Raw genomic sequence first — 27,989 nt, 5'->3', positions numbered from 1 at the left:
ATGCGGCGCCGGCGCGGGGCGGGGCCTGTTGTCCGCGCGCGCCGGCGCTCCCGTCCCGCCTCGCTGGGGTCGCGGTCCCGGAAGTGCGGCGGGGTCGCGCGTAGGGTCCTCCCAGTTCGCTGCACGTGCCTCTGGGCACGTGGCTGAGCCACGGCCCCGGGCGCCCTGGAGCCGCCGGCCTCGGTCGCGGAGGCCGTGTCAACCCTGACCATCGCCGATGCCTTCGCCGCGGCCGGCGAGAACCCCGCCCCAACGCCCTCCGCGCTCAATAGGAGGTTCATCTGCTCCTTCCCTGACTGCAGCGCCAATTACAACAAGGCCTGGAAGCTAGACGCGCACCTGTGCAAGCATACTGGGGAGGTAACCGGGCGCCGGCCAGGCCGCGGAGGGGCGTGGCGTCCAGGCCCAGGGACTCATGATGCAGTGGCCCGCCAGGTGGGCTCTACCCATGAGGCCCGGGGCAGCACGTGGGTGCACATGCCTATGCAAGACATGTTCAGCTTTGGCACCCTGGATCCCGGAGGCGAACCAGCTCTGCCTTAGGTTTGGGAGGAGCTGAGGAGAGGTAGACACGTTCTGAGACCGAGACATCCTTGTCATGGGCTGGGGGCTTACCAAACCGCCGCTTCCCCTTTGATCTTGAGTCTTGGCCAGTCATCACCTCCCGATAATCTGTAAATAGGTGCAGAGGAAGGATTCATTTACTCTCATACTTTCTACATCCCCTGCGCTTACCCCCAGCAGACACCTGACTTAATCCCCGGCCTCCTGGAACTGGAATGGAGGGTGATTTCTAAGTACTGGAGGTTTGGCAAGCAGCATGCGTTCATTCCTCCATAATTAAGTACCTTTCTAGCCCTGAAGAAAGAGTAGTGAACAAAACAGAGAAGGCATCTGCTGTCACCGACCTTATGCTTTATAAGGAATGATGCAGTAAATTGAGAGCTCCTGGAGGATGGTCAGGAAAGGTCTCTCTTGACCCGAATGAGAAGGAAAAGATCCAATCATGCAGACATAAGGGAAAAACAATCTGGCAGAAAAGGAACCTGCGATTCGGTGTGATTGAGTTGGGGACTATGCAAAAGGAGGTCTGAGAAGCAGGTCTGGTGGGATCATTTGTAGGCCAGGGTAGAAATAGGGTTTGGAGTTTGGGTTTTATTTTGAGGGCAATAGGAAGCCTTTGGAGATGACCCCTGGGGAAAGGGAAGCTCATGGAGGCCAAGGAATCTGCCCAATTTCCCAATGTGACAGAGCCCGGCTTCACACTGTCTCATCAGAAGGCCCTTAATTTCTTTCCTTTCCTTTCCCTTGACCTTTCCCCTTCCCTTTCCTTCTTTTAAAGATTGGTTTATTTTAGAGAGAGAGAGAGAGAGAGAGAAGATGGTGGGGAGGGGAAGAGGGAGAGAGAGAATCTCAGGCAGACTCCAGTGCCGAGCTGGATCTCACAACCCTGAGATCACGACCTGAGCTGAAATCAAGAGTCAGATGCTCAACTGACTGAGCCACCCAGGCACCCCTGAAGGCCCTTAATTTCTTAAACCAGGGACCTGCAGCCCCTGCCTTTGCTCCTAGCACCTATGTAACTTAGGGGCCATTCCTTCATGTGTCCTCATGGCCCCCATCCTCCTTATCCTCTCCAGCATTGGAAGGTTGATCATTTCCTCCAACTCTTTTTCTCTTCTTCACTGACTGTTTTCATTGCTCCTTTGTGCCCTTGACTTTACCCATGCCACCCAGCTGTCTTGGCAGTCTTACCCAGTGACTGTCTTCACTCAAAACACCCATTAAGTTCTGCCACCCTGTCCTTTCTCTTGCCCATTCTGTCCCTCAAATTGTGGGTTCTGAAACTTGTATGTCCAAGTAAGGAAGCATGTGGTCACTTTTGTGTCCCTCCCTGAGAACCCCTGGGGCAGCATGAGCCTCCTGTCCCTTCTGTGGGTCACCCCCAGAGCCATGGTCCAGGGGAAGGATAGATTGTGTTCTTGGGGCACGGGGGAAGTAGCTCTGCGACCCCTCCCTCAGCTCTGCCCTCTAGACAATAAACTGCCCTCAACAACAACAAAAACAAAAAAAGTAAGACTTAGGAATACCGTGCAAAGTTCTGTGGATCTTCCCCCAGTCATACAACTCTTTTGTCTTCCTGTCTACTTGCTTTGCTACTAGTACTAACATTTGAGGCCTTGGTACCTCCCTCTTGGACTGTTCGGGGGTTATGTTTTTCATAGTTAAATAAACAAAACTGGTAATTTGGGGGATGTTTTTGACTTTTCCTGTAGGTTCAGAATGGAGACGCTTCCTCCCTGGGTCCTAAGTGTTGGTTGCAGTTAGGCTAGGAGCTGATTGCTTTGCTCTGGCACCTGTGAACATCTTCCTGGCGGTGTGCCAGGCATTCTGTTAGCACAGATACTGTGCTTGTCTGGGATGAGACGGAACCTCCACGTTCCTCTGCCTAGGCTTCGAATGGATAAAAACACGCTGTGGTGGAGATGCGTGCATATAGGCCATGCTGTACCTGTGCATAGGACGTGCAGACAAGTCATCTTCGGGCGGGGGGGGGGGGATGCGTTGCAGCCTGTTGTCAGGTTAGGAGCAGGTTAGCAGTGCTGTCTCTTACTGTGAAGGCTGCCTGCTTATTCCATACGCTATTCCTAGAACAAAACCTGCCGCACCGCCTTTGTGAGAAAGCTACAGCATTTGTAAAACATTGTCTAGCCTCGGTGCTCAGCACTTACTGAGTGGAAACCATCTCTGGAGGCAGTGTCCACATTTTAGGTCTTTAAATAATGCCGGCGCTACGAACTAGGGCAGGATTGACATGTTTTTCTTCTTTCCTTCCTGCTAGAGACCGTTTGTTTGTGACCATGAAGGGTGTGGCAAAGCCTTTGTCAGGGACTACCATCTGAGCCGCCACATCCTGATTCACACTGGGGAAAAGCTGTTTGTGTAAGTAGAGAACAGTTTTGAGGCCTTCGAAGTGGTTGTGTTTGGCATACCGACCTGGTAAGAAAATGGATGGTTCACTTCCGAGACCAAGAGTGTGCAGCTTCTCTCATTTGCATCTCCTGGTCCAAGGGGAGACTGGGTTTGAATGTGTGGAAGAGAGGAGGGGGTTTTGTGCGCCCTTCATGTGGGATAACTTCAGGAATGAGTTTATCTGAAGTTCTCTTGAGTTTGCATCCTCTCTTCTCCCTTTAAAGTATATACTAACTGGGAAACCCACCCCAAAAAGACACTTCGTTCAGACCAGATGGGATAATGGTTCCCTGGCAGAGTCTTGGCTCCACAGGTACAGGGTCTTTATGAACCAATAAATAAGCTGCCGGGATAAGAGACAGAAGCATGAAGAAGTAGAGCTTTTAATAGCTTTATCTTGTATTTCTTCACATTAAGCCCCTGCACCTCTCCCACACCAGGCTTTATTTTATTCTTCTTGGAGTTGCTGGTTATTTCTGAAAGGATGGAGGTACTGCTTGTCTTTTAAATCAACTACTTCTTTAAAGCAGAGGATCTCAGATTTAGGGAGCATAAGAATCACCCGGAGAGCTTGTTAAAAACACAGGGTGCTGGATCCCACCCTGGAGTTACTGATTCGGTAGGTAGGGGATGGGGCCTGAGAATCTGCGTTTCTAGCAAGTTCCCAGGTGATGATGCTGTGGTCTGGCATCCACACTTGGAGAACCACTGAACAAAATGTTCCATGGAAACAATTAGTTTTCATTGAAAAAAAATAATAATTTATTAGCTATCCAGAGCTACATATAGGAGACCATGTCAAGAACTAGCTGTGTGGCAGGTTTTGCAGATGTTAAGAATTTGATATCATAATTGTGTTCTGTGAGACAGTTCCTCACGCAGTAAGGTTTTCTAATGATCTGAGTTGATTTCTTTTAGTTTTAAGATGATGGTGAAGGTGAAGTGTCTCATGTCTCACTAAGGTCCAAACAGTCTGAGGAGGTGAGTTGTCGGTTGTTGGTACGGGATCACCTTCGCTGTCATTTTCCACGTGGAGAGCCACCTCTCTGTGTGACCAGTGTGCTAGCCAGCAGGAACGGGACAAACTACCGAGGGGGCAGATGTCCTTATCTCAGCCCCCAGTCACGCACGCAGTGTATCATCAAAATAGATGACCCCAAGTGAAGCTTAATGGATTTTAAAATGTAGTTCAACTAGCCCAGCAAAGAGTAACTGAGCGTCACTGGAAAATAGAGCTGGGCTATGGTCTTTGACATGGAAGTTTCACTTTGGCGAATTTATTCTACAGATACACTCGTGCCTGTATTAAATGCATGTATGAGGTTACGTGCAACACTGTGAGTAGTCACAGAGCATTGGAATCAACCCACCTGCTCGTCACGAGGGACTGAAGAGCATATCAACACAGTAGAGTACTCTACAGCTGGGAAAACGTATGCAGATGTTGTCTGGGAAACTGAGAATCTCCAAGGCATATTCACTGAAAGACCAAGGTTCAGAAGAGTGTGTGCACAGGGCTGCCTTTTTGTGTGTAAAGAGGAGAGAGAGGTGGACAGGAAGAATCTGCATTTATATTTACCTCTGTCTGTTTAAAACTCTAAAGGTTACTTAATAAAACCAAAAACGTTGCCTGGGAGTGGTGAGGAGTCATGCAACCGTGTCCCTTTTTATGCTTTTTGGTTTCTGAGCTAAGTTACTGTATACTATTTAAAAGACGAAATCTTCAAGGAAAACAGGCTGGGTACAGATGCACAGGGTGAATGGGAGAGCTGAGGGTTCTTCCCTCTGGAACGAGGCAGCTCTGTGGTAATCCCTGTCGGCTCTCTCTCTCGCCGGGCCTGTCTTCAGCTCCAGGTCCCCCGCTGGACAGTGTTACTGGGCTGTCTCTCTGGCTCCTTAAATTCCCTGTGGCCCGAATCCCTCCCAGTCCAGTCTGAGCTCTGCTTCCTTTGGTCTTTTTCTCCCTCCTTCTTGTCGGGTGGCATCCCTGTCTACCCGACGACCCACAGCAGAGACAAGGCCGCTCCCCTGGGCGCCTCACCCTCTCAGTCGTCCTCTACAGCAGGCAGCTCATCAGGTTCTGTTACTCTTCCCTCAGACCTTGTCCCTCCTGCAGCTGCCACGGTCTTACTCCGGGCTCTTACTCCCACTTGAATGGTGTTTTCTCTGCCTCCAGACTGCTTCCTTTCTTAAAGCTGGGCAGGGGATTTCAGCGTAGCTTTCATAACGAAGTCCAGGATCTTAGTATGTTGTGTAAATGACCTTGGTGACCTGGCCTTTTTATGATCTTTCCCCATTTGCTTGACTCTCCGACATGAAACTGTGGTCCAGCGGTGCTTAACTGACCAGCAGCACCGCCTGCAACTCTGCTTGCATCTTGTGGGTCCCTGTGCTTGCTGTCTGCTTCCTGTCACGACATTGCCAGGCCCTGTACTCTTGCCCCACACTTGTGTTGGGTTAGATGCCTGGGTCAGGATTCAAGTCCAGAGGGACAGAAAAACTAGTGGCTTAAACAAGACAGTCTCTGTTTTTCTTGCTTAACTGAAATGCAGAAGTGCAGAGGTGGACATTTGAGGGGTATTCCACAGTCAGGAGGTCCTGGGCTCCTTGTAACTTGTCTCTGCCGTCTTCATCTTGGGGCTTTGACATCATGCTCCAAGAGGACTGCTGGAGCTCCAGCTGTCACACAGGCGTTCCAGCCACCAGGGTGGATGAAGGAGCAAAAGAGGTGTGCCCCCTTCTCAGACACTTTGTGGTTGTTTAACAGGATGGGCCCGAAACAGCCATATGGCCACCCCTAATTGCAAGGAAGGCTGGAAAAAGCTCTATTTCTGTTGACCACATACCCAGCTAAAACTGGGTTCTGTTCTGAGTTCTACTCCTGAAGTCAAAGACAACACCTGTTGGAATTCCTAGTAGTCTCCGCCACAGCGCCCCTCCCGTGTGCTTCCGGGGGCATAGCTCCCATGGCCCCTGCGCACTGTCAGCCTGGGTGTCCCCGCCTGTCCCTGTGGATAGCACAGTGCCCGACAGGCCTATTATCCAGTGTTTATCCGTGAATGATAGCTGAGATTAGGGCTCTCAAGGAAGTCCTGCTTCATCCACCAGGTTTAGGAGAACTCATCACAAGAAGAGCACACATTAAAAAAGTGCAACTGCACAAAGAATTTAGATAATTCAAGGGCAAGATATAGAAACGCTCATTAAGGGGGACTAAAATGGCTTGATGATATGCCAGAGGGCATAATGGTTTGTGGTTTTGCTCTAAATATCTGTTTTTACCTCTGATGGTAAGCTGAAACTAGTGTTTTTGAGGTTTTTTTGGAAATGCAGCTTATTGTGACATTTCAAGCAAAATTAAGGTTATCAGATTCTAAATTGAGAACAGTTTAACTTAAACACGATTTAAGCCTAAGCAGGGTTTGGGCTTTTGGAACTAGTGTTTTCCACTTTCCCTCTGCCCAGTTTATTAAGCAGGTCTGATGCACTGTGCTTCATTTCAGGGCCTGACATGAAAATGCATCTCATTACATGGTAATCATATCAGAGTTGAGAGGCTGACACTGACTTCGCACTTTGGAATTTGTTAAAGACTATTTTATACTGTACTTTGGAAAGTACTTTTATAAAGTTGGAGGATAGATGCATCTTAAAAATCCTCTTCCTTTGGCTTGTTAACATTTTGATTTATACAATTTCTTACAGTTGTACAGCTAGTGGTTGTGATCAGAAATTCAACACAAAATCAAACTTGAAGAAACATTTTGAACGCAAGCATGAAAATCAGCAAAAACAATATGTAGTAAGTATGAATGATTTTCTATGCTTAAATTCTCTAAATATTTTTATGCTTATTGTCTATGTTTCTAAAATGCTCATCAACCAGATTTTGTCTGCCAAATACCTGAATTTAGCCCAACTACTAGCTGTCATAATAGCGACTTATTTTGAAAGCAAACATTTTTGTGCTAATGTAGTTTATTATTGGTAGACTGCCCCAAAATGAAACACTTTGCTGTTTCAGATGTGTTCATCTTTAAAGCCTCCTGGCCTAGAATTTGACAGTAACTCGATGGGAGCAAGTAGCAAGTACAGAGTCTCCACAATATGTTTATCTTGAGGGAATTCTCTTGTGAACGGTTCTTTGATTTTTCTCCAGACTAATGAACCTTTATTAAACAGTGCACTTTTGAAGGTTGTAAGAAGGCCTTTAAGAAACACCAGCAGCTGAGAATCCATCAGTGCCAGCACACCAATGAGCCGCTGTTCAAGTAGGTGCTTCACGTGGCTGAGATCTCTTACAGTTCAGGTGGGAATAAGATTGAAACGCAAAGGTTGGGTGCAAGTGTTCAGAAACCATATCTTTTTTTTTTTTAATATTTTATTTATTTATTTATTTGACAGGGAGAGAGAGAGAGACAGCGAGAGAGGGAACATAAGCAGGAGGAGTGGGAAAGGGAGAAGCAGGCTTCCCGCTGAGCAGGAGCCCGACGTGGGGCTGGATCCCAGGACCCTGGGATCATGACCTGAGCCAAAGGCAGACGCTTAATGACTGAGCCACCAGGCGCCCCCAGAAACCATATCTTAATCAACACTTTTCTATACTGTGAATGCCCATTTATATAGTGGGTCATTCAAATGTTTGCTTTTGCTTTTCTAACAGAAATAGTTAATGTATTTCTGAAGGATTTGTGAGATTAGTACAATTGTGGTTAAGCTTGAAAGGAAAGCTAAGAAACGACTTTATTCAGTGAGAGCTCATTTATTTTTATTAAAGATTTTGTCAGAGAGAGAGAGAGAGAGTGCACACAAGCAGGGAGAGCGGCAGGTAGAGGGAGAAGCAGGCTTCCTGCTGAGCAGAGAGCCCGATGCGGGGCTCGATCCCAGGACCGCCAGGATCATGACCTGAGCCAAAGGCAGACGTTCAACCGACTGAGCCACCCAGGCGCCCCAAAGAGCCCGTTTAATTGTGTGAACTGTCATTATGCAGACACGAAGTATTCCTTTCCTACAGAGCAGAAGTCATGGGGCTTAGTGTGCATTAGAGCAGCCTATCCTGAGGGACAGGAACGGTGACTGGACACATGAGGGTGGACTTGCCGAGAGGGTCAGGGAGCCCCAGCCGCCTGCTCGGAGGGGCGTCTTGAAGGGCACTGGCTGGCCGCTCTGCGTGCCGCCGTCCTGCCCGGTGCCTTCCTGGCCCCCCAGAGCTGCGCCTTGCCTGGGGTCACTGCAGGGCCTGTGTGTGTCCTCGCTGGCAGGACTGCCACCTCTTGTGCCGCTGGGGCCTTTCACTCGGAAGCGGCCCGTGCCCCTGCATGGCTCACCAGAGCCGACCCGTCTGCCGCTGCTCTCCTTCCACACCGTCCCCAGGCAGCAGCGTTAAACCCAGTAGAGACCATTCAGAATACCTCAGGGGTTTACCTCCGCCATCTTTTTTTTTTAAGATTTTATTTATTTATTTATTTGAGAGAGAGAGAGAGAGAGAAACAGCATGAGAGGGGATAGGGTCAGAGGGAGAAGCAGGCTCCCTGCCGAGCTGGGAGCCCGATACCTCCGCCATCTTGTCGTAGCCAGGATACAGTCCATTTTCAGAAGGATAAAGATGAAAGTTTTAATTTGATCACAGCACAAAAAAAAAAAGTCGTTATGACTCTTTTCTCAGTTTGTTTTGTCTCAAGGCTGGTCAAGTAACTTGAATTTCACTTGTGATTCGGTGTCAATTTTAAATCTCCTCTTTATGATTGGTTTGGTGTGGGGAGAGACTTTGGTAGCGGAAAAGGACAGAGTAATATTCACCCTCAGCAGATGCTCCACAAAAATGGATTGGCTCATGCGTGACGTGTTGTTAACCCAGGTGTGCCCATGAAGGATGTGGGAAACACTTCGCCTCACCCAGCAGGCTGAAGCGACACAGCAAGGTCCACAAGGGTATGTCTGGTGCTCCCTGGGGGCCCCCCCGCTTCGAGTAGACCCCAGTAGTGTGTGCGTGTGTGTCTAGTTCTTTGACTGTAAGATGCTTTCTCTTCTACGCCGTGGTCACGCGGAGAAACTCGACGCCATCTAGGCAGGGGCAGCATGCTGCTGGTTCAGGTTTTAGACCCGACCAGGCACTGCACATCCTTGTCTGTTCTTCCACTCCTGTCTTCGCTGTTCAAAGCGAGTGTTTCACCATCTGCCACAAGGACCTGGTGGCACTCTATGCTTCTGAGAGTGTTAGTGCTCCAGCCTCGGTTGGCTTTTCACCACCGTTTACCTCTTTACTACCTGCGTCTTCCTTCTCCTTACTGGCATTCACAGGGCTTGGATAATAGTTTGAGGTTTTGGAGTAATCAGATTGTAACTTTTTCGAAAAGACTTGATTAAATTACTTAAATCTATTCTCTGTTTCCGTGAGGGATTTTTTATTCTGTATTCCAGTTTTCTAAGTATATAATGTATGTTTTTGTTTTTGTTTTATTTTAACAAGAGACTAGTAGCTGAAGAGTAGGAGGTAGCCTTGTTCCTTTTAGTGTCTCTCTCCTATTTAGTTGGTGAAACACAGGTTGGCTGTTACAGTGACAGATTCTTCCAGTCCTGGCACCTCGCACGATGTCCATTTTTGTCTGCAGCATTTCCCCTGGGTTCTTATTTTCTCCCTTAATTGCAGCCTGAGTCTTTCCTGGTTTGTGGAACTTACCAGATAGTAAGACTAGAGGCCAGGGGTAGGCACACAACCCCTGAGACTTAGTGTTGGTGGTTGGCCAAGCACAGAGGACCACAGAGCTCTTTCACTGAGGAAAACAAGAGGCAGGCATAAAGCAGGGAGGGCAAAGGGGCTGCGAGGCACCGAGGCGGGGAAGCACGGCAGCTGGGAGCCCGTGGGCGGTATACACAACGTACCGGGACCAGCGTGCCTGTCAAGTCTGCTGACGTAAAACCCTATGTGGAATACCTTGCTACGCGATTATTTGGTTTCCCTGTAAAACAAACTTAGTTTTTATTCCCACCTCTAAAGACTAACAGAATATTATTGGGAGACTGGAGAAAAATTATATAGGCTTACAAGTTTCCTTTCTATTACAATTGGTGTTTACACTGAATATTCACAAAAGGCAATGCACCAGTGTATTTTTTTTCTAAACAGGCTATATGTGTCAAAAGGAATGTTCCTTTGTGGCAAAAACATGGACAGAGCTTCTAAAACATGTGAGAGAAACCCATAAAGGTAAAGCAGACATGTATGGCACAGTGTAAATATTTGTCGTTTAGAGTGAAATGTTAAACATGTACCTTAAAATAATAACCTTTCTGTGTGATGTTTTGTGACGTGTTGGGTACCTCAGTTGTTTGCCAAATGAGCAGACAGAGCTGTGGTCCCAGGTTCGGGAGGAGCTATGCCAGGAGGTGCTGTGCACGATTAGTTTGTTTTTTTTTTTTTAAGATGTTATTTATTTGAGAGACAGCGACTGCATGAGTAGGGGAGGGGAGGGGCAGAAGGAGAGGAAGAAGCAGGCTTCCTACTCAGCGGGGAACCCCATGAGGGACTCCATCCCAGGACCCTGGGATCATGACCTGAGCCAAAGGCAGATGCTTAACCAGTGACTGAGCCACCCAGGCGCCCCTAAATTAGTAGTTTTAAAGGCTCTGGCAAGTCAAGAACCACGGGTGTTCTGTGGGACAGTTTGGGAAACAGTGCTTTATGTATTGGAGGACAAGGAAGGAAACTGCTCTTTTTAATCTCCCCTTGCCCACAGCCACCATGCTGAGAACCCCTGCTCCCTGGTAAGGGAACAGAGTGACTTTCTGTAATATAAGAACGTGGGAGAATTGAGACAAACTTCCAAGCAATAAAAACTGGAGTTAGTTTTCTGATTTATCATAATCATGACATTTTCGGCATCAGATACATTACTTATATATTCAAATTCATTTTTTTCTGTATGGTGATACCTGGGGAAATTGGTTAAGTTTGTCTGTCTACTCCACCAGAGGACACAAAATGTGAAGTATGCCAGAAAACATTTAAGCGCAAGGATCACCTTAAGCAGCATATGAAAACTCACGCCCCAGAAAGGGACGTATGCCGGTGTCCAAGGGAAGGCTGTGGGAGAACCTACACAACTGTCTTTAATCTCCAGAGCCACATTCTCTCTTTTCACGAGGAAATGCGCCCATTTACCTGTGAACATCCTGGCTGTGGCAAAACATTTGCAATGAAAGTAAGTACTCATGCTCACAAATGCAGTCCTTTAGGTCTGTGGCTTCCCAGCTGGGTTCTTGGGAGCCCTGGACTCCAAGATGGTGCCCCAGGGCCTACAGATGGGGAAAGCCGGGTGCTCTGGCCCTTCCACTCTGGCTTCAGCAGGAGCGGTTCTTAACTCAAGTCTGCAAAACCACCAGATGTGCCTATGCCCGTGGTTCTCAGAGCGTGGTCCTGGACCAGGAGCCTCAGCATCACCTGAGAACTTGCTAGAAACGCATACCCACAGGCGCCCCCTCACTGAATCAGCAACTCCAGAGATGGGGCCCAGTAATTTGTGTTTTAACAAACCCTCTCGGTGATCGCGTCTGACTTTGAGAAGCAGTGCCTGTGGTCCCACATGCTTGTTAATTCTAAGAGTATGCTGGTACTTGGGTGTCCTTTTAGACTGTCATCTTCTAGGGGTTGAGAGAAGTGGGCAACAAGGACGTGAGGGACCACAGCACTTGGGAATCTAGTCTGGATCTTGGTGTGATTTGAATAGGTAAGAACGGGACGGGCCTGTGCGGTTCTGCAGACTCTCTGTCTGGCAGGTGCTCTTACAAGTGCGAACCGTGAGTTATAACTGAGACTGAAGAGCCACTGAGGCAGGCGCAGCGTGCGTCCAGACCATTAGAAAACTACCGGGGGCTGATGGTGGTCAGCATTATCGAGGACAGCAAGACCTTGTCACATTTTCCACTGGGGTTTGGGAATGCTGCTGACATAGGTTCAGTTAAAAGAACCTTCTTCAGCTTGGAGTAGCTCACTCAGAACTGGTTTCCCCTGCTCTTACTTATGAAACTAAGAAGCCGCCGGAGGTTGAGACTGTGTAAGTTCCTAACCTGGGTCCTTGGGAAAGGTAGTGATTAGGTCTAGGATTTGAGGAAGAATTCTGCTGTGGTGGGAGAATCTTTGTAAGCAGAGGTCATATCCTTCAATGGTATGTAACAGAAAGAAGGTTGAATTTATTTAAATAACTCATGGAGTTTTCATATTAAGAGATACCAAAATGGCAGTGTTTTAAAGATTTAACTCTTCTTCTTTTTCCTTCATTGTAGCAAAGTCTCACTAGGCATGCTGTTGTGCATGACCCTGACAAGAAGAAGCTCAAAGTAAGTTGAGTTAGGCAGGCTGTTAATTTTAAACATCAGTTACCTCAGCCAGATGCAATCTAGAATGTTTTCAGCTCCTTAGTACCATGTGAGCCCGCACTGCTATGGAAGGGACGGCGTGGCCTTCACTTTCTTCTAAAGGAGTGTTGTGTGCCCGGTGGGGGTACAGCTATTAGAAGATCAGTTCACACAGCTTGATTCTGAATTCCCATTATCTTGTTTTCTTATTTCCAAAGGTAAAACCATCTCGTGAAAAACGGAGTTTGGCCTCTCGTCTCAGTGGCTATATTCCTCCTAAAAGGAAGCAAGGACAAGGCTTATCTGCGCCTGAAAACGGAGAGACACCGAACTGTACCGAAGACAAGGTGCTCTCGACTGTTGCGCTCCTTGCCCTCAACTGACCCTCCCACTGCTTTGTTTAAATGAGACCACAGCATTCAGCTCAATTATTTCTGCTCAGAGCACACTTTTCTTTATTAAAATCACTGATGCACAACATCTGATTCTTGATTGTTTCTGTTTTCTTTGTTCAGAGTGTCTTCTTTCTGGGTTCCTTGAGTTTCTCTATACGCATTCTCTTCCTTTTTGCTCAAATGACGAAGAACACACATTACAGCTTTTCCTCCCCGAACAGGCTGTGGCCGGGATGAGAAGGTAGCTATTCCAGGCATAGTCTGGAGTATTTGATTACAGATCTCCTCCTAGAAAGGGAAAACAGCCAAAGATGAATTTAAAACCAATGTATTTGATGCTTTCTAGTGTTAATGCTCTAAAACACATAAAAATCAGCATTCCTGACTTGCTGTTATTTAAGTGACTACGTAAATCAAATTGTACTTCTCTGGTTAAGCTGATTGAAACCTATACAACAACCAGGCAGTTTTACAAACGCCATGTAACTAACTAATGCACTAAAGGTTGATAGTTTTAAATTCCCACTCTGGCATGACATTGAGGGACTATGTTTGGCTCCAGCTACCATCTCAGAAAAAAGAGGTACAAAGCAGTGGGTTTGGGCATTGGCAGAGGACCTCTTTATCCCCCAAACTGCAGTTCCCCAAACATTACTAACACAGAGTCACTGGGGTGATTAGAAAAATACAGACACCCAGTTCTAGAGATTCTGGGCTGAAACCTAGGCCTCACAATTCTAACCTGGAATGAGGGTGAAAACCACCAGACTAAGGCTGCCTTTTAGCTGTTAAGGTCTTGGACTCTGAGAGCAAAATAGATATTCTGTAAACTTATCCTGGGAGTGTAAACTGGTACTTTCCAGAAAGACAATTTGACTTTATATGTAATACTTCTCAGGGGCATTATTAAACAGGAGACAGACTTTTAAAAATGAATGTTTTGTGGTTTTTTTTTTAAAGATTTTATTTATTTCACAGAGAGAGACACAGCAAGAGAGGGAACACAAGCAGGGGGGAGTGGGAGAGGGAGGAGCACGCTCCCCGCTGAGCAGGGAGCCCGATGTGGGGCTTGATCCCAGGACCCTGGGATCATGACCTGAGCTGAAGGCAGTCGCTTAACAACTGAGCCACCCAGGCTCCCCAAAAATGAATGTTTTTAAATGATAGATATTATTATGCAATTTGTAAAAAATAAAAGTATATAGCCCTGAAATTATGAAGTGCAATGTTTTCAGGTGACAAAATACTTATTATGCTTCAATGGAAAAAGTGATGTACATATAGTATGCTTACATTTTGAAAAACAGAATTGGAAAGCTACTGCCATCGCTGGGTAGAATTAGCAGTTACTTGTCTCTGCCTTTGCTAATTATCCAGATTTTCTACAATTGTATCTTTAGATCAGAAAACAACCACGACCAGTTCCTCATACCTGCTTGTACTCACCATCTTATGTTCTGGGTCCTCTGTGTTCTTCCCTTTCTTTATGGTAATTTGAACTTTGTATTTTTTCTCAATCCACTGCTGAATCTGTTTATTCTTTGTGTCCAAATCATGTTGTCCAATAGTTGAAGAAAAAGTGAGTTCCTTTGTCAGGGTAGGTCCTAGTTTGAAACAGTGAGACTTGGTGCTAGGACTGTTTACTGGTCTCTTCACAACACCTGAGCTGTGTCACACACTTCCTGAGAGATCAGGTTGGCACAGGGGCCCAACGCTCCTCTCTTAGTTTCAAATGTTTTTTTAAACAAGGGAGATGGACAAACTTAAAGGTACCAATTTTTTACGTGCCAAGTAAGAGTATTTAGGTCTCAGACTTTAAAAGCAAAATAGATATTCTGTAATGTATGAAATGCTTCCATTATTATTATCCTCATTTGATGAAGAAAAAATGGTCCTTTCAAAGGAACGAGTCTAGCTTTATGATAAACTTGACTATCCTTATTTTTCCTTCTGATTAGAGCAGCATCTGGGAAGTACTCTTTTCATCTGACTCCTTTTGTGATGGCCTCCTAGTGACAGTGGGGTCATCCAGACTGCATCAGACAGGAGGGAGCTCCCTATGTCCTGTATTCCGAAAATGGAAACCCTGACTATTCAAAATTATTTTACAGGGAAGGAACAGACTATTTAGTAAAAGCGTTGGGACAATTCAGAGTTTTCATATGGGGGAAAAATTAGGTCTCAACCCATAAAACAATCTACCCAGGAGGACTGACTAAATGTGAAAAAAAATACAACTTTAAAATAGAAGAAAAGAAAGTGTATGTTTGTGACCTCAGGATAGAAGAAGGATTTTGTTAAGGAAAAAATTGGTAATTTCCTCTATCAAAACACTACTGGGTAATTAAAAAAGGACAAAAAAAAAAATTCTGAGACAAGGTTTTTGCATCACACAGAACAGAGAACTCTATAAATCGGGGGTGGGGGGAGGACCATGAAAGTAGAAAAACAGGGACTATAAATAGGCAAGTCACAGAGGAGGTAACTTAAATGGTGAAAGGAAGTACAAATAAATAGTAAGACAGGCTTTCTCACCCATCAGCATGGCAAAAATTAGATGAGAATACCAAGTGTGGGTGGGGATGTAGGAAGAGAAGCTTCATACATACACTGCTGATGATCTGCCCCACAGACTCCAGAGACACTGACAGGCTCACTGTTCTTCATAACGAAAGACTGCAAACGAGCCCAATGTCCATGCAAAGGCCCTAAAGCCATGGTATATGGTATATTCTTAGGATTCTATTTAGTAATGATGATAAATTAGCTACAGCTGTTCTATAAACATGGCTCCTGAAAACAGCGTGACATAATTTTTGTGTGTAAAAAATCGTGCTATATACTGTTTATATGTAACCGAAGTTTAACGACACAGACGGACCTACACCCCGAGTCCATGATGGTGGGGAGGGAGCACAGACAACCTCAACAACTCTGTAATGTTTTATTTTGTTTAAGAACCTGAAGCACAACAATGTTAATGTTTGTTCATTCTGGATGGTGGATAGTAGGTGTTTATATTTTTCTGTATGCTTTCTAATTCCCAAAATAAAAGTAATTTTTCTTTTTAAAAAAGTCCTTTTATCAATAGCTCCTTGCTTCCTTCAAGCCCTGCAGCTGGTCCTAGGTCTCTCTCAGAACAAAATAATGCCTTCAACACCTTAGCCCTTCAACTATCACAACAGGAACGTGTCTTCTCCAAGCTTCTCTGGGCTGTTCAACTATTTTTCTGTGATACAGTTTGAAGTCTGTATCGTCCTAGTTGGCCTCTGAAAACTTTTTGTTTTCTAGTCAACATCCTTGTTGAATGTGCTGTTACAAAAGTGAGCCACAGATAGTGTGTGATTTTCTTAAGACATACCACCTCACTGTGGCAGCTTTGGGACCAGTCTCCTGGTCCCTGTCCCAGGCTGTTTAACAGAAAACAATCTTTTGTAACGATCAGCACTTAGTGGGAATCACGAAAAATCTTCACTTACTATCCAATTCATGGTTCCATGAAGGCATCAATGACAAGGGCATTGTAAGGTGATTGGCAAAATGTGCAAATGAGCATTACTTACCAATACTGTAACAAAACACTGGGGTGTGAGAGATGCTCTATGAATCACCTCGGAGATTAGAAAGCGCTTCCAAGCAATTAGCCAAGCACCTCCACTTTAGAGATGTGGGGTAAGGGGGGGGAGGGTGGCCCAGCCCTGGAACAGGGACTCCAATCCGCCTCCTCCAAGTCTCATTTCATTCCCGCCGCCAGGGCTCTGCCACCCCCAGATCAGAGACAGAGCTAAGGACCAAGGGGAAAAGAGGTTCCATCACTTTGGGGTGTTTACCTTATTTTCCCCTCCTTTTACACAGGCTTAAAGGAAGAGAATGCTGACCACAGGGCATCAAGGGAAAAAGAAGAGGAATGGAAATAAGGGAGAGCTGAAGAAAGATGTGGGCAGTGGTGGTGAGACCGTGAACTTCCCTGTTTTTTTACATGCCCGTGGTCATGGGCACCTTGGTAGATGCCGCTCTCAACTGCTGGTCTGCGGTCCCGAGGACTCAGTTTGCAGACAGCATGACACCTACCAGGTTTGGGGCGGGCCTTTTCCAATTCCCGAAGTCTCAGTTGCTCCTTGTGAATCTGTGCCCCCGTCAGGAGCTGGTACTGTGGAGGCTCCACGCCGCTGTCCCGTTTAACGAGCCTCAGGTCCCGCTCATTCATGAGCCTGATCACGTCTGCTCGGTGCATGTTTCCCAAATCATTGCCTGCCTCATCCAGCACGTGAATGACTCGCTCGTGAATTTTTCTGCCAATGTTGCTAAAAGCTGGCTCACTCTTTTTCTTCTTCTTTCCTTCATCCTGGGTGTCTGCAACAGTACTGAAAGCTTTTGCATGAATCAGGTAGGACAGTCTTGGGACAGAAGCTCCAAGGGACAGCTGCGCTGGTATGGTCTTGTGCAGGATGTATTTACCAAGACACCTGCTAATGCAATTATTTTCAGTCTTTATGGTTTGTAATGTGAGCCTCTTTAGAAGAAGAGCAGCCATCCTAAAAAGCAGGGAGAAGGTTCGTTACGATTCAATCAGTTCATCCCCGAGCTTTGATGCTGTGCTGCATGGAGGGCGTGTGTGAGACTGCAGGCCTTGGTCATCTGTGAACGTTGTGGATCCGTGCTTCTGGAGAATTTACACCAATGACGTGGACTGTCAGGTGACTGTGGTCACGCTAAGTCGCGGAGGTACTGTCCCCAGCACAAGTTATTGTCAGAACAAACCATATTAGCACAGTGCTGTCGTTTCCCATCGTTTCTTACCCCAATACTATCTCATTTGACTATTTCCCAAGGATCTCGTAGTGCCAACTCCAAAAGCAAGGATCATCCTAAAGGTTTACTTAGGAGAATGCAGTATATAAAATCCTTGGTGATTCATAAATACCAATTCATAAGCTTTTAATACAATCAACTGCTAACAATGTATCAATACATCTGCTGGTATACAGAAGACAAGAGCACTATTCTGGGAAGGGGGACTCCCCACGAAGGAAGGTGATCCCTGGGAGCACTAACTGAGACTCTCAGAAAGGAAATACGCTGATGTGAATCAGAGTGCCGACCTCAGAAACTCTACGACGACTCACAAGGTACGGCATGACGAGCAAACGCTAAGGACACATTAGGCACACATTGTGATCCTGGTTTACTTCATGGGAATAACCGCTGCTCTTATAAATGGCATTCTGATTTTGTACTGGCTTCTCTCCCCCCGATAAGTGTCCTTCTCCTTCCACGCACACATTGGGCCAAGCCTAGAAGTGCAGGCTGGAGGAGGGATGGGAGAACCCACTCATGTCATCTGGGGTGAGCAACACAAGAACTCAGGGAGGTGGGCCTGTCCACGACCAAAGAGGAAGGGATGGGGGCCTTCAGCAGTGCTTCTCAAAGAATGGTCCCTGGGTCACCTGCAGGAGAGTCACCTGGAGTGTTTGCTAAAACTAGAAATGCCCTCTGGTCCCTAGCTTTGATGCCACCAGGTTGTACAACCCCTGGACCTAGCCCCATCATCACCCTGCCTTAGGCCTCTAGTGACCAGTGAGAGAGAAAAAAACAAAACAGACACAGTAAACTGAACGGGAAGCAATGGGACGCACATACTCTCACTTCTGTCCTCACGTAGCTGGGCAATACCCACATCTGTTGCTCCAGCCTCTTCCCTGAATCCCTAACTTGTAGGGCTGACTGCCAGGCCACGCTGTCCACTCAGACAGCTAATGTCGCCCAGAGCGAACGTGTCCCCCGCCAGCTCTCCGTCTTCCCCCTACGCTGCCTCCTCCCTCAGTCTCCGCCAGGTCATAGAGCACACGCCCTCCCGGCAGCTCAGGCCCAAAGCAGCAAAGTTATCCTCCACTCTCCTTTTTCTCTTAGCAATTTAGCAGTGCATCCTGCTGTTCAGCGTCTAAAAACAGCCAGGATCCAACCACTCCTCACCTCCGTTGCTATCACCCTGCTCCAAAAATATCACCCTCTCTCACCTGGTTTACAGTCAGCCTCCTGACGGCCCTCCTGCTTCTGCCCTTACCCCCTATAATTTATCACCTACATGGCACAGTGATCCTTTTAAAATATACATGGCAGATGACATCCCTCCTCTGCTCAGAACCCTCCACTGGTTTTCATCTTGCTCGGGGGGAAAAGCCAAGCCTGTGAAGGGGCCCACAGTGGCCCCTGCCCACCTCTGCCCACCTCTGCCCACTCTGCCCACTGCACCTACCCCGCCTCTTCCAGCTCTGTTCCAACCTCACTGGCCTCCAGGCTGTTCCTCGCAAACACCAAACAGTATTCCTCTGGATCCTCCTACCCAGGAGTTCCCTTCCCTCATCAGCTGTGTGGTTCATTTACCTCAAGCCTTGGCTCAAGTGTTACTGCTCAGCGAGGCCTCCCCATCCACTCTGTAGAATACTGTACAACGCATCACTTTCAAATCCATTAGCCTGCCTTTGAAAAAATCCACTGCCAGACATATTATATAGTTATTTGCACACATGTCCATAATCTTTCTCACTAGAATGCAAGCTTCACGAGAAAATGTAATTGTCCATTTTGTTCACTGCTGTGTTCCTAACACTAGAGCCCAGAGCCCAGCTCGGCACGGACATGCTGAGTGAACATTTGAGCCAAAGGGAACAGCCGGAGGGAAGGCGGCGTCTGCTGGCGTCTGAGCCCTGGGTCCTCAGATGCGTCATTCCCTAGCAATACACACAGACGCTGGTTACGCACGCTCTTCACACTCCGGCTGGCCCTTCAAACGCCCACTGACCTCAGTGAGATCTATGGCCAGATGTTCCGCCCACAGCGAAGGAGATGAGCTCACAGTTGCGACCTGGTTGGTACTCTAGCTGCAGATGTGGCAAAGGCTCTAGAATCGGAGCAGACTGGATTTTAAATAGCTGAGATACTGTTTAACAAAAGAAGTCAGGTATTTGTTGGTGGACAAAGCCCCCAGACCAAAAAAGCAAGAAAGCCTGAGGAGACCAGAGAAGACTTTTTTCCATCTATCATCAGAAAAATAGCCACAGCACCAAATTTCACTATGAGTTAGGATGGCACTGACAATAATGGATGAAAGCTGACTGCGTCCTGGGTAGTGAATCCTCAACACATTAAAACAGAAAATATTATTTCAAAATGTAGCTTTTTTTTTTTCAAAACGTAGGATTTTTAAAAACAAGTAAGCATATGAATAGACTAGGCATAGGAAAAAGATGAAAAGAAATTTGTGAAAACCCTGGTTGTTTGTAGTCGAGGACACAAGTGATTTTTTCCCCTATCCTTCCTAATTATCATTTTTTCCTCAATCTTTTACATGGAAAAAGTATTTTTTATACTAGTAAATAAAATACATTTATTTACAAAATAAAGACTATTTCAGAAAAATTATGTAGAATTTTTTCTTAAAGCTTTAAAAACACTTTCCAGGAAAAGGTAAAGAGTAGAAAAATACTGTAACTATATTTTTAAATTCTGTACTGTTATTTAAATTTTAAGAAGTTTTTTGGGGCACCTGGGTGGCTCAGTTGGTTAAGCGTCTGCCTTTGGCTCAGGTCATGATCTCAGGGGCCTGGGATCGAGCCCTGCAGAGGGCTCCCTGCTTGGTGGGGAGTCTGCTTCTCCCTCTCCCTCTGCTGCTCCCCCTGCTTGTGCTCTCTCTCTCTCAAATAAATAAATAAATAATCTTAAAAAAAATAAAAATAAATTTTCAAAAGTTTTAAATTTTCTTGACTTATACAGCAATTAAGCTCCAATACTAGCTAAATTTTGGCTTTATGTCAGCAAAACTGAACATATACATATTTCTTCAAAATAAGCTTTTCATAGATAAAATATAAATACAATGTTAAGAAAAAAGCTGTGAAATTACTAAATTTGAATTGCAAATACCAACTTAAATTCTAATAATTAAAAAGCTTTTTTAAAAAAGATTTTATTTGGGGCGCCTGGGTGGCTCAGTTGTTAAGCGCCTGCCTTCGGCTCAGGTCAGGATCCCAGAGTCCTGGGATCGAGCCCCGCATCGGGCTCCCTGCTTGGCGGGAAGCCTGCTTCTCCCTCTCCCACTCCCCCTGCTTGTGTTCCTGCCCTTGCTCTCTCTCTCTCTCTCTCTCTCTGTCAAATAAATAAATAAAATCTTTTTTTTTAAGATTTTATTTATTTATTTGAGAGAGAAAGAGAGCATGCGAGTGAAAGCGGGGGGGGGGGGGCATGGGGAGAGGGGCAGAGGGAGAAGCAGATTCCCCGCTGAGCAGGGAGTCAGATGCAGGGCTCAATCCCAGGACCCTGGGATCATGACCTGAGCCGAAGGCAGAGGCTCAACCAACTGAGCCACCCAGGTGCCTCTAAAAAGCTTTTTATTAGGAAAAGTTTCAAACATGTACAGGAAGAATAGTATAATAAAGCCCTAAGCACCCATCACGCAGCTTCTTAATAGCACGTAGCCAAACCTGCCTCCTCTCTGCTTCAACTACTCTCCTACGCCCCCAGCCACCCATGAACTATTTCAAGGTAAATCCTATCTTGCCAGCAAATACCTCAGTAAGTCATCTCTAAGAGGTGAGGCCTCTTTTGTCTTTTTAATGACCACAATAACATTACCCTAACTAACAATCATTCCTTTATATTATCAAATATCCAGTTTTCTGATTTCCCCCATATTACTACAATTTTGCTTGTTTACATTTCATTCACAGGTTGGGAGCATGGACAGACTCCCACTGGCCAAATGTGAGGTAATTTCAACATTAAAGAACAATGGCTGAAAGTTGTTTTAACACATGGAATATGCAAAAATCTATAAAAAAGAAAGATCATTTGCCAGAACTGCATGTGACTATTGCCCAGACTCCTTACTGTGAAAATTGGTAAAGAAAAAGGACTAAGCATTCATCGTACCTTTTTAGGAAGAACTGTAATCAGCAATCATCCCCAGGTGGTGAAGAAAAGCTCTTCGTTAGAGGAGAATGCCAGCTAATAAATGGAGAAGAAAAGTAATTTAGAAATCACCATTTTGCCACCTTCAATCAAATCACAGATCCAGGCAAGGGGATGCAAAAACCACTAGGTAAAAAGCTAACGAGGAAACAAGGTATTCATATGGTGCCAAAGGGTGACTCAAAGATGACTTGCAAATTGAAATGGGAAAAACACACTTTGGCTGTCACCCTCCTTAACCTAAGGTCCGACTCAGTATTCCAGCGATGGGACAACCCGACATCCTAGTGCCTACCTCCTCCTGTGCCATGGCCTGGGTGTGGTGCCTTCTGTGAAACAGTCCTGCCAAAAAAGGTTTAACCAGAACCTGGTCCGGCCTCTAGGGAATTCAAGGGCCAGACTCGGGAACAGATCAGGCACCACCACAAGGGAACAATCTGACAAATACAGACTGTGAGACAAGCCAAGTGGCTTGGTGTCAAAAAAAAAAAAAAAAAAAAAAAAGTGTTAGGAGGAATGAAAAGAGAAGGGGTTTATTCTTGAATAAAAAGACAGAGGAGACATAATTATAAAATGCAATGTGTTTGAAAAAAGCAACTACAGAGATGTTGAGACACAAGGGGACAGGCTGAATAATGACAAGATTCCTGATGGAGCGGGTGCTTTCTGAGAAATACTGTGAATTGTCTCAGGTGGGAAAATGCCATTCTTGGGAGGGGACTCTGAAGTATTCAGGGTAGAGGACCATGACATCTGCCACTTGCTCAGACAGGGTTTGGCAGAAAATACATGTGCAGCATGGCAACATCTGCGGAATCTACGTTATGGTTACATGGATGTTTGGTTATTGAGCCTTACAACTCTTCTGTATGTTTAATTTTGTTCATAATTAAAAAGTTAAAAGAGAAGCCAGCTGCCCACAGGAAGGAAAAAGTTCCCTACTCGTGCCAATACGACTGTTCCAATCTGTGTAAATTATAGACATCAGTAGAATTTAATAAATTGGCATTCTGGCTTTATAGATCTTCAAAAAATGTTAGTTTTCATTAGTTTCAAGGCTATATCTAAATGAAGCCTATGTCTAGGGAACTTTACAGATTTCAAAGTCCGAATTGTTTGGTAATGCAAATCACCTTTATTCTCCATCTAGTTTTCATCAGAGCAGCCTAAAAGTGTCTCACCATCATGAATGAAGATGGTTTCAATTCGAAGTAGAACTTGTGCAATGTCTGGCTAACTAGTAGTTAAAAGTGAACACGTTTTGGAGTAGCGGTTCTCAGAAACTGGAGGCCTATCAGCATCATCTTTTTCAAACACAAGATGTTTCCCTGTTCCTCTCTTGTTAAGGACCACTGGGTCAAGACCCCCTCAAAAAAGAAGACATAAGAAAATACATGATAAAACATTATAACATTAGTGGGTTCAAGTGCTTTAAGCTAGGCTGTCTGGGAGTACAAGAGCAAAGGTTAAGAAAAGGTTAAGAAAGCTTTCCAGGTGGGTGCAAAATAGAAAGCCTTGCTCTCTCATGAAATTTCTCCAATTAAATGTCTTTGATATCTCTGTCAAACAAATAGTAGGCCGAATGAACCAGCAGTCTAAATCGAAATAGGTTCTCATGTTATGACAATATGCCTTATGACTAAAGTGCCTTTAGTCACTTACTTCCACAGCTGTCCCTTCTGAGACATCCAGAACTATTTAAAAAGCCAATTATCTTAAAATCATTTACTTAAAGTACACAATCGTATAGAAAGAGATAGCCATGTCTGGTTTCACGGTAACTCAGACCTGATTGAGATCATCCTGTGCTGCAGCTATCTGCATCTGTTGGGAGTTTTAAATTCCGCAACTGACTCCACATTGTAGGGAGAAAACATATAATTTCTCTTTTGTTGTTCCTTATTTACATGAGATTGGATCACTGAAAAATTCCACATCCTGCAAGCACCGGAGGATGAACTGACAAGCGCCCTCAAAGCCCCCTCACTCTTCTGTCTTAGCAATTCCCACTCATTTCAGTCGTCACTCCTCTGCTTGGACCTCTTCAACACCATCACTAACTGGCCTGGGACCATGTAAGAAAAATGACAATTGCATTATTCCAAATGCACACAACACAGAATAATTTTAATGTCTGATCCACATATTTCATAAGAAATTGAAAGGATTTTAAACAGTAAGCCATAAAGTGGGAAATTATTAAATAAATATATGGTTACTTCCATACGCTGTGTATTTCGGGAGAGCTTAGGGTTGTGTTCTTTATACTTTCACATTAAGTCTGCAGTTGTTTAAAATGAACAATATTCTTTGAGGACTATTTCTCCCCACTTTTATTATGGAAATGTTTAAATATACAGAAAAATTGAAATATACAGAAAATGATACAGTGAACACCCCAATACCCCTTCATCTAGATTCTACATGTTGCTATCTTTGTATTATTTATCCATCTATTTATTCCCCTTTCTATCCATTTCACTTATGTTTTGATGCATTTCAAAGCAGGTGCAGACACTGGCATCCTCGAGTCCTTCATCCTCAAATTCTGCAGCATGCATTCCATTAACTAGGGTTCAACATTTGTTAACGATTCTTTCCATTTTGAGGCAAATTTTACATATAATGAAATGTACAGGGGCACCAGCGTGGTTCAGTGGGTTAAGTGCCTGCCTTTGGTTCAGGTCATGATCCCAGTGTCTTGGAATCAAGTCCCATGTCAGGCTCCCTGCTCATCGGGAAGTCTGCCTCTCCCTCTCCCGCTGCCCCTCCCCCCCCGCTTGTGTTCTGTCTCTTGCTTTCTTTCTCTCTCAAATAAAGAAAATCTAAAAAAAAAAAAAGTACAAATCTTAAACATATCTTTTAATTAGTTTTGACAAGTACAAACACCTCTGTAACCAAAACTCCTGTCAACATGTAGAATATTACCATCACCCCAGAAAGTTCCCTCATGCCTCTTCCAAGTTAGTCTCCAACCCCACCCAGAGGCAACAACTGTTCTGGTGTTTTTCCATCATAGTCTGTTCTCAGATTTCATATAAATGTAATCAAGCAGTATGTACTCTTTGTTGTAAGGCATCTCAGCATGTTTTTGAGATTCATCTGTGTTGTTGCATGTGTCATTAGTTTGTTCCTTTCTATTTCTGAGAACTGTCCCAGTATATGAATATACTACAAATTTTAAATCCAGTTTTCTGCTGATGAACATTTAGAATGTTCCTAGTTTGGGGTTGTTATGAATCAAGTTGCTATGAACATTTTTGTACGAGAAAAAAAAAGTGATCAAATGATTACTGCCCCAAAAGACAGCTGCATTCCCCTTATGATACATTATTTTGCATTACCAAGTACCTGTTCAGGAGGTACTGATAATGTATTTGTAATGAAAGTTCTAGGAATATGATTTAAATATGTGGTTATGAGGGATTAAACTGCTTGCATGCTCACCGCTCTTCTTTCCTATATAGCTGATATTCACAAGCTCATACTTACTGATATTTGTTATTTCCAGGGAGGCTGGATCAAAGCTACATAGATTCTAGTGGACTAAATATTTGTGAAATTAATTTTGCCAATTCCTATGACTTTAAGAATCCTCTCTCACACCTTTCAAAGGAGTTTCACAAAGTCCTTGCTTCTGCCTGCAGACCTGCCAACAGTCCATCTGCTCTGTCCAGTGGGCTCTGCGGCCTTAATACCAGAGGACTGAACGATGGTCACTGAGCCTTCATGGTGCTCTCCCTTGGCTCTGGTTTTGCTCTTCCATAAGGGGCACATAAGGGGTACAAAGTACTCTCCATACTCAGGTTGGCTTTTTAAGAGCTATAACACCAATTTACAACACTGGAAAAAGCCAACATGTATCTTTGGCCAATTACTTAACCATATTTCTTTACCTATAAAATTTTTAACTTATATTTTAGTTATTTTATTGAAATAGCTTACTGACCATCCAGGAAATGTTTTTTTTAAAGCTTTTAAATCCAGAGCTACAGAGTCAGTATTAACGTTGGACTTATTCCTGTACATGAATCTTCCACATGGTCACTTGCTCTTCCAGAACTTCCTATCTCAGTGCCCGGCATCACAGTTCATCCAGAGCACCGTCTTTTGCGTCTCTGCTCTCCCTCACCCTCCTAGCTAACCCAACACCAAGTCTCATAAATTTTACTTCCTAATTCCACTCGAATCCAACCGCTTCTCTCCATACCCATTGCCACCACCCTGGTTTAAGATATCTTCCATCTCGTGTGTATTCCCACCCGTCTCCTAACTAGGATTTACCAACTGGAACACTGCAATCCGTTGTCTCTGCGCTACTGTCACCACACAGCCCCGCCCTCCCCACCATAAAACTGCCCCAGATTACAGGCCAACATCTTTCATGAAGCCTAGAGGGTCGTGCCACCTCTCCAGCCTCGTTCTATACCAAACTTCCTATTTGCCTAAACCACACTGGCCGTCCAGATTCTTGAAATGCTCTTCCCTTAGGTTTAGGAAACGCCAGATTGTTGCTTAGTGCTCCTTTTCTCCGGGGATTCTGATCACCTTCCAAACTAAGCCCATCAGCCCCCACTCCTCCTGCTCCCTCATCTGTTTGCTGAGCTCAGCGTTAATGCTCAACATTAAATGCTCGCATAGTAGTTTATCTTCCCCTTTTAGCACTCATCACAATTACAATTTTGTGATTATCTTATCGCTGTTCTCTCCTTCACTAGACGGTAAGTTCTCTGAAGCTGGGAACGAATCTGATTTATCTGTCCCGTCCCTGGCACAGTAAGCAGTCGTTGACTTTTCAAACGCCCCTCCACTCTCTGTACTTTAATCTTAGGCTGAAGCTTTTCACTACACGAATGTGCAATTGCGAATTTCAGTATGAAAGTTTATTTACTTCTTTCGAGAGTCTTATGCCACGGAGCCTATTAAACGATAAGCAGGGAAAAACAGAAATCCCGCAATCACTTAGCAACCTTGCCCGCTACTCCTCCCCCCGCGGAGACTGCGGGGAACCGGACGGTCACTTGTGTCAGCCGCGGCCACGCCCACACCGGGAAAGGGTCCCCCAGCACTCCTCGGCCAGCGACGGGGCGTGGGGACGTACGGCGAGCGTGCACGCGTGCCTCTACGTGCGCCGCGATGGCGGGGCGGGACGTCCAGGCGACCGGAGGGCCGGCGCCGGGTCTAGGTCCTGCGGTTCCCGGATGCAGGGGCAGCGTTCCGGGCCCAAAGACGGCTCTACAGACCGGCCGAATCCCCGAACCCGCGGCAGGGTCTGTGGCGCCTCTCCGCGCTCCGTCCGGCGGCAGGGGCGGCACTGACCTTCCAGGGACACAGCCGAGGTGAAGCCGCTTCCTCCGTAGGCCTCTGCCTAAGCCCACGTCCTCCCGCCTCAGGCCCCCCCTCACTGGCACGGCGCCCCTCGCCTTTAGCTTTACCTTTGCCGGGCCGGCGATTGGTAAGGTCTGGCGGAAGAAGCCAGGGAACGGCCCCCGCGGCAGCCCCCTTCGCCCTCCGTAGTGGGCGGAGCCCGCGTCTTTAAAGGAAAGGTGACGCAGGGAGGAGCGCCGTTCAGCTGGAAGGCGGAAGTCCTCCGACAGAAAGTGCGAAGGGCGGTTCCTGCGGGCTCTCTCTTTTAATTTAATGTTGAATAAAAGGTTTCATAAATGTTCTTATAGTTCCTGTGACTTAAGGAACACTGCCTCCGGTTTGCAGGTGAGCAAACAGACCCGAGAAGTGAAAGACTGCCCTAGATTCCCAAGCGGGGGGTCGCCGGAGACAGATTCGGAGATGGGTTCGGGCGTGTAAGATTCAAGTAATGTTGTAACTGGGAGAGCTTCGAACAGGCCGTCAGTTTCACGAAAGCGAAAACGGGCCCGTGGTAGTGCAGTGGTTTGTCAAGAGTCAGTAGGGCGGTTGCAAACCTCGGGTGCTCCGGGCTGTCACCTGCCCGTGCGGGGGCACACCCCTGCCTCGAGGCCGCTGTGCGCTCCGTCGTCGCACTACTGGTGTCAGTCACCTGACCTCTCACCTCGTCTTCAATAGGAAATTCCTCAGCGACCCAGTGGGGATCAGCAATCGTGACGTAGTGAAGCCAGCTAATTAGAGAATTTACCGTATGGGAGGAAACTGCATCTACAGGATATAGTCCCGCCGAACACATTGCTTTATTCTCCTTAAATAGCTCCTTGAATCAGTTTTTACGTGCTTTATTACAGATGTAAACACTAGTTCGGCCTTAAGAGCTCCTAGAGAGCAAAGGCCCGAGTTTCTATTTCCTCATCAAATCCCAGTGTCTGGCTC

At 45.9% G+C, this 27,989-nt stretch overlaps 2 protein-coding genes across 3 annotated transcripts; one reads left to right on the top strand and one right to left on the bottom strand.

The window, feature by feature from the left end:
- GTF3A (general transcription factor IIIA) lies at positions 1 to 12,810 on the top strand. Its single transcript, XM_032402445.1, has 10 exons — positions 1 to 100; positions 149 to 360; positions 2,843 to 2,943; positions 6,679 to 6,775; positions 7,156 to 7,244; positions 8,831 to 8,904; positions 10,100 to 10,180; positions 10,945 to 11,174; positions 12,256 to 12,309; positions 12,546 to 12,810. Exons 1-10 carry the CDS (start codon positions 1 to 3, stop codon positions 12,708 to 12,710), a joined length of 1,203 nt encoding a protein of 400 aa, XP_032258336.1. The 3' UTR covers positions 12,711 to 12,810.
- On the bottom strand, positions 12,765 to 27,827 carry MTIF3 (mitochondrial translational initiation factor 3). 2 transcript variants are annotated; one of them, XM_032403295.1, is made up of 5 exons: positions 27,125 to 27,827; positions 21,651 to 21,725; positions 16,794 to 17,257; positions 14,169 to 14,326; positions 12,765 to 13,010 (listed from the first exon to the last, which is right to left on the bottom strand). In XM_032403295.1, the coding sequence occupies exons 3-5, from the start codon at positions 17,254 to 17,256 to the stop codon at positions 12,792 to 12,794; spliced, it is 840 nt and encodes a 279-aa protein (XP_032259186.1). In that variant the 5' UTR covers position 17,257; positions 21,651 to 21,725; positions 27,125 to 27,827; the 3' UTR covers positions 12,765 to 12,791. The 2 variants fall into 2 exon arrangements, with proteins under 2 accessions (XP_032259186.1, XP_032259187.1); XM_032403296.1 differs by lacking the exon at positions 27,125 to 27,827 and adding an exon at positions 27,009 to 27,103.
- Between the last annotated feature and the right edge of the window lie 162 nt (positions 27,828 to 27,989).

Source organism: Phoca vitulina, unplaced genomic scaffold, assembly GCF_004348235.1.
Source record: "Phoca vitulina isolate PV1807 unplaced genomic scaffold, GSC_HSeal_1.0 scaffold5, whole genome shotgun sequence".
Taxonomy (NCBI): Eukaryota; Metazoa; Chordata; class Mammalia; order Carnivora; family Phocidae; genus Phoca; species Phoca vitulina.
The sequence above is the reverse complement of the archived record's forward strand: the minus strand, read 5'-3'. Positions and strand labels throughout refer to the sequence as shown.